The 11,567-nt window shown below is 48.1% G+C and overlaps 1 protein-coding gene across 1 annotated transcript in view; it reads right to left on the reverse strand.

The window, feature by feature from the left end:
* Nucleotides 1-11,567, reverse strand: part of EXT1 (exostosin glycosyltransferase 1) — a 194,590-nt gene that overhangs the window by 171,714 nt on the left and 11,309 nt on the right. Inside the window, exon 2 of the mRNA XM_014965212.1 lies at nt 10,814-11,565. Within this exon, the coding sequence (XP_014820698.1) occupies nt 10,814-11,565 (752 nt within the window). The remainder of the gene's footprint in view (nt 1-10,813; nt 11,566-11,567) is intronic.

An 11,567-nucleotide genomic window follows, 5' to 3' on the forward strand; every position in this document is an offset into this window, starting at 1 on the left:
AAACTGATCCACATGCCAGACCAACCATCAAACCAGAGACAACACCAAGCAGTGAAGGGAAACCTAACACCAGCTTGAATTAAAACTTGCTAGAACCATAGTTCAAAAAAACAGGCAGGGAACGGGGGAGAACAGCCAGGAAAACGCACAATCGCCTGATATATTTCCCCACCTTCAGAAAATGTCGCCTTGAAATTCCTACCTGCTTCATTCACCTTGCTGCTGTCAGATTTTTTAGTACCCTCACTTTTGAGAATTTCTCTGGCACTTAGTATGCAGGAGCGGTGCGCGGGAATAGATCCCGCTGCCATAGATAATGCGGTTCTAAGGGAAACCCATCAATTGTTAATGGCCATGCAAATTGTTGAAACTAGAGAGTTATTCACAGTTATCTCGCTGTGATTTGGTAAGTGTCCATGCCTGATGTGATCACTCACTTGATATATTATTCCATTACAATTCAAGTAGTAGCCTTACCTTTCGGGTTTAGGAAAAAAAGCGTGAGAGAGAGAGTGGGAGGGTGAAGGGATGCTATTTGTTTTAAATTATTTTAAACAGTCATACAAACCTTCTCGTGCAAAGGTTTTACAGTACAATAAATCCCTCCTCGGGACTACAGGCATGCCTTACTGAAACGTTTAAATCCATCCGATCAGAAACTAAAGGAGTTTAGCATGCCATTTCAGACCTTGATCTTGCAAAGCACTTTCTTACATTTCAAACGTACACATGGTTCCCACATCCCACTGGATCTTCCAACTGCAGGTTGCACCATTTTATATTTTCTGATCAGGGTTTTCTACTGCTTATGCTAAAATTTGCTGACATTTAATAAGCTATAGGCGTCTCCTCAAATCCATAATGCATTCACTCTCTCGCAGCACCAACTTACTGATCATTAATTTTCAGCTTTATTGCAGCTCCAACATATCAGATGCTTTTTTTTTTTTTTTTTTCTTCTCGTCTGAGATTTATTACTTTTAGCAAAGTGTACTTTGGTTTTTTATTTTGTTTGCTCATTTTTAAACAGCCCTTAAGGGGGAAATGTTACTCTTCTTTATGAAGTAATTCTGAAATCACAGTATTAAAAAATAAATCCTATAATTATGTTTCCCATTAGGATTAGATAAATTATAATTAATTAAAAGAAAAATCTGCTAGCACCCAGCACAATGGTTGGTGGCAAATCGAGGAGATGAAACATTTATGTGTTTATCTTCCTGGAGCAGCTGACTGAGTCTATAAGCAGACACACCCAAACAAGCCTTCAGAGATATAAATTCAGACGCTCTAAACAAAGACTTGTCCTTCCCTTCAGATAAAGGTTCTGATTTTTAGAAGCAGCCCCTGATTTTATTCTTGCAGACTACAACAACTACAATTTTGATGGGCATTCTAGTAGTTACACCCTAAACTACCCAACTGCACCACGAATTCCAGTATTGCGATAAAACATCTGCAGTTATCCATGGGGCAAAAAAAACGTTATCAGAAGAAGCCGAGATCTTCTAGGGGAATGAAGAAAATCAGGATTCCTAACCAAACTCTGCCACATTCACCCCTCTCCAAGCACTGCAGTTGGGCAGGTGATGTCCTCCATCAGCCTGAGGGCTGTAGGGGTCATAACGCATACTGCGGTTGTAGGAAACAATTTACACCATCCTCCTTTTTATAGCCTTAGAGAACTAATTATTAACCAGACAGAGTCCCCCCCATACACTTTGCAAACGTTACGGTATGCATTTTGCATTTAGGAATCGCTGCCAGTGCTGCTACGCGCAGCCTGTCAGCATCACGCTCTCAATTTTGTTTAGGAGCTGAAGAATGATTGATCTTATTGATTTGTGTCAACAGTCTGACATGGTCACATCGACTGGCGGTAATTTTGTGGGAGGAGCTCGGAGGGGAACTGGAGATAGCATTTTCTGTAACACGCCATCCTGCTCAAAGAGAAAATGTCATTTAGAGATGCCTGTACTGCCATCGACGGGACCACACCGGGACTCGAACTGACACAAACAAGCAACCAGACACTTCCCATGACCGTGTTTACAGCAAATCCACTGCTAAACACCCCACTGTATAATTATAATCTATTACAATTATGCAAAGAACTAACATTTCAGAAAGGCCTTCTCATTTCCCATTCTTAGCACTGAATACTTTTGTTTTGCAGCCAATCAACTAAATTAGCCCTAATTCTGTTTCATTCACAAACACAAAGAGTATATTAGAGGGAAAAAAAGTGAACCAATGGGAAATTCACTTAGGAACCCAGGCATTATTTCGTTTTCATGTATTGCTGGACTAGAAACCATCATGTGGAAAAAAAGTCAACTTAAGGCAGAAGAGCTTTACCAAATTTGCTAACTGCACGGCAAGGGGCCTTGGAGGAGTGATCAGAAACAGCAGTGCTTCAGTGCCTGGAAAAGTGGTGGCCTTTGGGAGTGTCTGAGTGAAACACCGAGTTAAAAGGCTCATACAGCAAATGTGACCATGTATCCCCACCTAGAAAAAGGGTCAAGCCCCAAAGAAGCTTTTGTGGGGATTTCCCCCACCATACACACAGAAAAGAGCTGCTTTACGCTGCTTCTGACAACTATCACCTTTTATTGGGAAGTCACAATTTCAACCTACACTCTCTGATGCTTCCTGAGAAGGGGACACAGAAAACATTAATTAATAACATTTTGGTTTCATGTAGCACTTTCACTAAAACATTATAAAACACTACAGAAGCCCTGAAAAGTGCTTAGGGAAAGCAAAGCGCTCTTCCCCATTTTAAAGGCATATGGAAAGGTAACCAGGGTGGCCAGCGGCAATCCTGACTATGGGCCTGCAGCCCCGAGACTACATGTGCTACCAAGCAGGAGAAGACAGGAGGTCCTGCAACAGCCCTGCCAGCACCACACTTCACCCAGGGACTGCAGGAGCATGGAGAAGTCTGTCTTACTGGAATATGAAATGGGAGCCCGATTTAGCCAACATAAACACCCCAACTCTAACACCTGCTTAGCACCCCTTCTGCATCCTTGCCCAGCAGACAGCACTACACCACCTGAAAAACTGAGGTTAAATCTCAGCAAGAGGCAGAGGGAGGAACAAGCACAGAAAACACAATATATTTAAGGAAAATGGCATCTTCTCTCTCTTGTTAAGAGGAGGCCTAACCCCCTTGACTGGCTTAAAGTTATGTTTTCTTATTCCAAGAAGTGGCAACGTTTTAGGAAGTCAGATCGCATTTGGAAGGCCATCTGAGTGGCGGCACCCACACTGGTTCTTTCCCAGCAAAGCAGTTAGGAGCAATGTTTTGCTGAGATAGGGCCTTTATTTGTCAAAGCATTACTTCCCTTTTCTCATGTGAAACAGATCTCCTCTCTTTTGTTCTCATTTGCAATTGATTCCTTAAACCAGTTTCTCCCGAAGCGTGCTGATGTCTCTGCCTCAGAACCACCTCCCCGGCCCCGCTGCTACCCCAGGACAGGGACTGCTCTAAGGACGCTCCTCCATTCCTTCCAGTGCACGGGTGTCAACTGTTATAAAGGATAATTTGCTCTGCAAGTGAAAGAAATAATGACTCCCACCACCCTCTGGCCTGGATCTTTACCCCCACACGCACACCTGGTGCCGCATCCCCTCCTGCCCCAGAGACATGGGGATGAGTTATCATCAGCACTGCGTAGCATCAATGCTCCCTCCAGTTCATTGAGGCAGCTCCTAAATTAAGGGCAAGACAGTGATGATGTATGTCCTGTTTCCTCCTGAAATTTGGATTGAAAAAAGAGCAACACAAAGCCCTATGTGAAAGCACAGCATAGCTGGATGAACAGAAGAGGAGGAAGAAATCTACTGCTCAGTGTAAACCACAAGAAGGTTTTGAAACCTATACAGCCCAACATACTTGGCAACGTGGAAAGCTGCGGAACCTTAAATATAACCTGGAGTTATACTCACACATTCCCACATGCTGAACTAATCTCCATACAACACGGGAGAGGAGCATGTATCTTGCATCATCCTCTCGATACAGCCAAGTCCTTGAGGAGTCAGTCACCCCGGCAGTACGGAGCACGGCATTTAACTCCCTTCACGGGCCAGACACTTATCTACCTACCTACCCATTATTTTTCTCTGGTTAGCAAAACGGTTTGTTTACCCAAGACCACAAAACTCTGTGGATTTTCTGAAAGAAACCCTGCAGAGAGAAAGGGAAAACAATCATAGATAATACTCCAGAAATCATCAGATTACAGCACATTCTCTTGACTCACATCTGTTGGGTAAATAAGTGCTTTGTGCCGACCAGTTTCATTTACCTCCCTCTCCCGCAAGCAGATGCCGGGTTACTTTCCAGTGCACTATTCCCGGACTGTATGTGGGGCAAAAGGATTATTTCCAGCAGAATCAAACCAGTAGCCTTTTTTGCTTGGGTTTGCTGAAACTCCTCTCATTCAATCCCATCCTCTTGAGGAGACGCAGCACTCCCCAGCTCCCCAGATGCTAAAAGGTCCATGGCTGGGAACACCTTCAATGCAGCAGGGAGCAGCAGGCAGCAGCACAAAAGGAGAACCCCAAATTTGGCCATCCCTCTCCCTTAGAAGTAGGTTTTGGTGAAGTTCACCTTAGGCTGGCACAAAAAGTCCTGCACAAGTCAGGGTTTAGCCCTGTGAAATGCCCAGCCAGGGTGGGCAAGAAAGTGGGGGCACCACAGGATGCTCTGCAGCACCTTCTTGCTGAGGGCACCTCGCTGGGGACACAGCAGGGCTTCACCTTGCCCAAACGGCAGCTGGAAACATTACTTTTAGCTCAGTTCTGATCTGGCTTCAACAAACCCTTCAAACCACCCATTTCAGGATTAATTCTGCTTGAAATTAAAACCACAACTCAGATAATTTTTTGGTTTAAGTTCTGTTCTATTGCCAAGCATCTCTTCAGTGATAACTATTAGTAAATAAATTATCCCAGAACAATTTTCCTAGGCAGGAAAAATAAAAGCAGAGCCCCTCCAGCTGTGAAAGCAGGACTCACCTCTGTTTCTGCATACAAAAAAACCGCCTGCTCCGGACCAGATCAGCCATCTACTGTAATGCTTTGTCACCCCAGAGCCTCGTATGAGATACTTTGCAGAAAGATGCAGAAAAGCCTGGGGCGAGCAATTATAATAATAACTCGCCCCACAAGAAAACTTAATTACTTGAGGTTAGGAGGGCGCCTGGTTTGATGCCGGCGGGCAGGGCGGGCTCCTCTGCCGGTGCCTGACCCCACACACCCGGCCACACACGCCGCGGCGCTCGGCACCGCTGGCACGGGCAAACGCGCTCCTGCCCACGTGTCCACCCTCTTCCAGCCCTTTTCCAAGAGGGAAGAGCCTGGTGCAAATGGCCAGGCTGAGGATCGCAACCACCAGTCGCAGAAGCAGGGTGCTCCTTTGGCTCCCAGCTCCTGCCAGGGCATCAGCCCAGAGCCTCCCAGGTGGGAGCCCCTGCTCCTGCCCCCGGGCACTACTTGCAATAAATCATCTCTTAAAAGGCACATAAGGGCACTTTGCAATACATAGAGAGAGCAGGAAGAAGAACACGACAGACCAAATCCCGTATTTCTCAGACGTACGTTAAAGCTTTGTTATTTACCTGCTTGCTTGGAACAAACGCATTGTAAACTAGGCAAATTTCCAGTTTCTTGAAAATTGATATTAAAATAAAAAAGCAGTCTGGTGGGGATAGGTCTCTGCAGGAGCCAAGACACTCTGGGAAAATGCCCAAGCTCTCTCAGTAGTTCTTGAGTTGCATCCAAGGTCCCACAGCAGCCTGGTGATATACAAGGTGCACGGGCTGGTTCCCATCTCAGTTCAGATGTCCCGGTCAACAGCCACCCTGAACCTGGAGGGACTTCTCAGCCCTGTCCTAAACAGCTGCAAAGGAGCTGACTTGTGAAGGCTTTTAAATAATTCCAAAAGTAATCCAGTAAGTGATTAAGAGCGGCATTTATATTTGTATTTTAATATGATAGGCTGAAGCTCAGTAAGTTGAAAATACCAGAATTTCAGCTTTGTTCAGAACATGCACATACACGCGTACACAGCGCCCAGATTATCATCGCATGTCGGACGGGCATGCCTAAGCCTTACTTCACATTTTCGTGCTGGTCTTGTGAGCGGCAAAGTCATTTCAGTGTCTAATTCTACCACTTCATTTTTTATATGCATATTTTATTCCTGGTGGGAAGGAAGCAAAACTGAACGTTGCTTTCCTTCCCATTCTGTGCTTATTGCACAACTGTAACTTTTACTCCGGACAGCACTCCCATGGGCAGGAGGTTCAGCTGTGATTGACACACGTTCTGGCACTACAGTGCACACCAGGTAAACCTACCGGGTACCAGGGATCAATGAAAATGTTCAGCTGGGTATTTTCACCTGCTGAGTGCTGTTGTGTGCCCTGCAGAGATGTCCCACAGGCACAAGCACCCGGTGTGCTGCTGCTCTCTCCCCCTTCCACCAGCGTCCAGCAGCCCCAGGTAGATCCCTGCACGGTTCCTTCCGTAGGCTCCTCCTCAGCCACACTCCTCCAACCTCCTCTCCCAGAACTAGTCCCACCTCGTGAGGTCCTGCGTGTTTTGCCTGCCTTTCTCAGTTCAGTCTTGATCACACAGGCTTTCTGAGCACCAACTAGTTGAAAAATTTATTAAATCTATAAAGAACACTTCGCTACAGTGGTTGTCCTCCACTGTAAATTCACATTTCTCCAAAACCACATTTTTTGCTCACTTTCTCTTCTCCATCCTACTCCCTTCAACCCAGTTCATTATTTGTTTTACCCCTTTGTTTCATTACCATCATTAACTTCAGCTATCCTGCACAGGTATGAGCAAAAAGCTTCCTCGAATGGGCTTCTGATAAGACCTTACATCTTTGGATACCATCACTCTCTCCATCTCCTGAGGGCAAGGCTGTTGCTGATCAGGGGATACACCACAGACATTATTTACTTTCCTAGAAAGATGCCCGTTTTGGTGCAAATCTATTCTCTGCATCTGGCTTTACTAGAACATTGCATTCCTCCATTTCTTTCAGTATCCATAGTCATTTATATTACCTTCCAAAAAGTAATTATTTGGAACCAGTTAAGCCTGTACATGAATTCTGCGTTTGTTTAAAACACATTGTACATATGTATATATTTAGACTGTCATTAAATATTTAAGAGGCTGTCTTCAAACTTCAGCAGCAGCACTGTTTATTTGCTTAACCCTTTGTGAAACTGAAAGCTTGATGCTGAAATCCTACCGTGGAGGAATTCAGAAAGCCCAGCTGCCCCAGCGCTGGGTGACAATGGCCAACTCTGACAGTCAAGCGCACCGTAAAGAAACTAGAGTTTTTCTTTGTTTTCCTTTGTATCCTGTTTGCCAGTAGTCTAATCATGATAATGCAATTCATTTTGCTCTGCATCAGCTTTATCAGCTGAGATGCATAACTGGGATGCAAATTAATTAGCTGTAACATACAGATGGATCTTTCAATACAATTCCAGGAGACAGTGAAATACACACACACCCCTCCCTCCTTCTTCCAAATGAAATAATAAATTCTATGCATTGTCCACAAAGTCACCTTTCTTGGCTTTTTCATTCTCCTGGAGAGGAAACAACACATCCTGTGGACAGGTGGACCTGGTTCAAACCCAACACCGAATGTTGCACCGTAGATGAAACCCCATGACAACTGACTAGCAGTGTGCACTGGTACCTAGTGTAACACAACACAACACTACCACCCTGTTGACACCAGATTACCCTGTTTTAAAGTCTGGTCACCTACTTTACCCGGCTGGGTAAGGCCTCACCTAGAGCCAATCCTTCACATTTTGCCCTGGCAAGGACCAGTACCCCGGGGCGAGCTCTCCATGGCCAGGGCACCCGTGCTCCTGCCTTCCACGCCAAGTGAAACAGCGTAAGCATCACCACAGAGGATGGGAAAACCGGCACGGAAGAGTGTGATATGCAACTTACCCAACTCTGAACGGACACGCAAATATACCTATCTTGGAGAATGCATTTTTCTCCTTTGTGATCAAAACCTTGAGGACACATTGTTAAATCTGAGCCCCCAAAGCCCCACAAGAGCAGCTCTGTGTGCAGTTTTCCAGGCCCAGCTGTATCTGGAAACATTTCCTTCCCAAGCACTACAGCCTCGTCCGTGATGGGATGCTGCTTTGGGTGGGGTGAACAGCGAAGTCCCTCCTACAGCTTTCACACCTGGGCTACACACCGGCAGAGACGCATTTCAACCGGCTGACCGCCGGCAAGCTTCCCTGGGGATGTGACCTTGTGGGATTTTTGTAAGGGCCAGACATAGTCCGTGTTTGCTGGGGAGAGGCGGAGGAGACAGGAGACAGGCCACCGCCGGCCGCCGTGCCGGGAGATCAGCAGATGGCATACTTGGCTGTGAATCGCACCGGAGCGGGAAGGGGCAGTGGCAGGCTCTGGCAGGCAGGTGTGCTTGCTGGGTTAAAGACAGAGCTTCAGCATTTGCTGTTCTTCGCCAGAGAGAGACTGCTCGTCTCAGCGGCCCAACCACAGCCTCAGTTCTTGGAGTAATTTTACTTTCTTGCAATCATCTTTTTTTTTTTTTTTTTTTTTTTTCCTGCCTTTAACACCACCATCCCATTTTTGATCAGCAGATGGCATACTTGGCTGTGAATCGCACCGGAGCGGGAAGGGGCAGTGGCAGGCTCTGGCAGGCAGGTGTGCTTGCTGGGTTAAAGACAGAGCTTCAGCATTTGCTGTTCTTCGCCAGAGAGAGACTGCTCGTCTCAGCGGCCCAACCACAGCCTCAGTTCTTGGAGTAATTTTACTTTCTTGCAATCATTTTTTTTTTTTTTTTTTTTTTAACTTCCTGCCTTTAACAGCAGCATGCCAGTTTAAGTCCCCGTACCCCACCCCAGACACAGCTGCATCTTCACAGCAAGTATGTTCTTTGTATGAATAGCAGTGGGTACCAGTTGGGTTCGTACTTCCATACACCCTTGAGGGTTGTGTACACCCCTTGCTACAAAATAAGTGGCAAAGGAGAGTCAGAACTTAGGGGGACCAGTCAATCTTTTATCAGACCAAATAGCACAGCTGTAAAAAAGTGATTATGGCCTTACTCACATCACACCACGGGAGGGTATGTTTGGTTTTATGACAACATGGTAGCATACACGCTGTAGAAGACAGCAAATACCCAGGACGTTACCTATCTGTACATTAGCTCCAATTGCTCAGATCTCTGCCAAAAACCAGCACAGCCTGCAAGGCTACGATTGCCAGGTCTCCCTTCTTCCCCCCCCAAAAAATATTCCCTAAAGGAGGTCACAAACCAAAGGGACCCCCAGGTCATGAATAACACAAGCTTAGTTTCCTAACCCTACTGGCGACTGGGACCGCCACTGTATCGCTTCCACATGTGCATCATTTCACCACTCGCCCATCAGTTTTCTGAAAGTGAATGGGATTAGAAGTCCACCGAGTATTTGCACTGCTGTTTCCTCCCCCTCTGCGGCGGATTTACAGTAACCGGAGGGTGAGCAGAGTCCGCCCAGGCACAGACAGGCTTCCCGGCGCTGCGGTGCCGACCTTCCCGGTCTCTCCCAACCCCCTGTGGTCAGTTTCGGTGGAGAAACAGGCAGCCAGCTGGAAATTTCGACCAGCATTAATGCCACCATAGTTTCTTCCCGACTGCTCTCCAGGAGTATTTTTCCACCCACGTTCCCCTGTGCATCGCAAAGCCCTCCAGCCGTTGGCAGCTCTCGGTGCAGCTCCACCACACGCTACTCAGCGCCACACGGCTGGTCTGTTTTAATTCAGCCTCTAACTCCAGCTACACGGGAAACGTTCTCATGTGAAAAACTTCATAATATAGACACATACTCTGCAGCCAACATAGCGGTGGTCGGCATTTAAATGAACTAGTCAGTTGCAAACGGCTTAGTCAGCATCGCTGTCCTGGAGGCAATTCCCAGGAAGCGATTTTTCCCGGCAGCTGTATATACAAACCTGAAAAGCAGACTGGAAGACAAGGGCAGCACCACAGCGACACAAAATTGGGCTACACAGAGACACTACCAACAAATAAAGAAAAAATAAAAATGGGGAAAGCCGAGAACCCAAGCATTCACAGAAAACACACGCTCTGCTCACACCACCCGCGTACATGTGAAAATCGGAAACTCAGACACAGGACGCGAGCACATTCAGCCTTTCTTTCTCCTCCTTTCTTTGCTGATGCTGTGCCGGTTTGAACAGAGAGGAAGAAGACTGCAAGGCGAGTCACTGCCTTGCCCGTGGAGATACACAGACACCGACCAGCCAGATACCCGGCAGGGCTTTTTGGAGAGAGCATCCCAGCAACCAACCCACGGCGGGAGCCGGGCTCATGGGCACACCCAGGGGGGCTGAGGACTCGCACAAACTTTGTCTGGGGGCAGGGAAGGCACAGGGCAGCGACCCTGCAAGGTGCTGGGGGGAACAAAGGGCAGTGCCCGATGCCAGAGCATCCTCCGGCAGCATCTTTGCCACCGGTCGCGTTTGCGGAGCCAAAGGGCTGCGGATGCAGGTCATCGGTCCCCAGGGCCGTGGGACTTCTCCCTGCTGGCAGCCTCGACGGGGACAGGAGGAGCGACCCACCCACCCGAAGGAGAGATCACAACTTCCCCCCGCCCGGCAGCAGCCGCCAGCGCCCCGGCACACATCTGCTCACATCTGCCCGGCAGCCGGGGCACGCCGGCACACCTCTGGGGACACACGCACGGGGAAGGGGACGCTGCTCACTTACTTTTCGTATTCGGCGTTGTCTCGATCGCAACGCGAATCCTTGTGCTTTTGCCAGTCTTTGCCATGCTTGCAGGTGGTCAGGAGGACAACATCCTCTCCGTTATGGACGTGATATAAGGCATTCCTGGTGTCTGACCCTATCCCCGTCAGGTACCTTTTCCCCTTGAATACCAACATGTACTTCCTGAGAGGAGGGATGGTGTTAAACCTCAAAAATCCCTTCTCCCCTCCTGTCCTAGGATGATCTTTAGAAAAGAGCGGGATAGAAACGTCAAAGTTGGGTCTGAAGTTTTCAGTACTGATGCTGGCTTTGGCCAGCATGGCCTGGCCAATGTCGAACCCCACATCCTCGGTGTAGTCGGGCCAGGTGCCGGAGTATAAATTAAAAATCAGGTGGTTTCTGCCGTTGTTCCACAGGTGGAGGCTCTGCACCTTGGAGCGGAGGTTGTGCACGTACTGGGGGGAGAGCTGGTCCCGGTCCAGCGTGTCCAGGCTGAGGACGAAGAGGCAGGCCTGCCCGGGGTCGGAGGTGTAGAAGCGGGAGCCCTCGATGGCGGCCAGGACGTTCTGGTAGCTCTCGGCGATCTTCTCCCCCTTCTGCTGCGGGTAGACGTAGACCTTGAAGCCGTTTTTCCGGCACTGGCCGAAGTCGAAGCAGGACTCCATGCGGCACCGGCGCCCGCGGTAGAGGCCGGCGCTGGCGTCCCGCCGCTGCCGGGGGGAGACGCGCCCCCCGCCGCCGCCGCCGGCGCCCT

This window comes from Calidris pugnax, unplaced genomic scaffold (genome assembly GCF_001431845.1).
Source record: "Calidris pugnax isolate Ruff unplaced genomic scaffold, ASM143184v1 scaffold41, whole genome shotgun sequence".
NCBI lineage: Eukaryota > Metazoa > Chordata > Aves > Charadriiformes > Scolopacidae > Calidris > Calidris pugnax.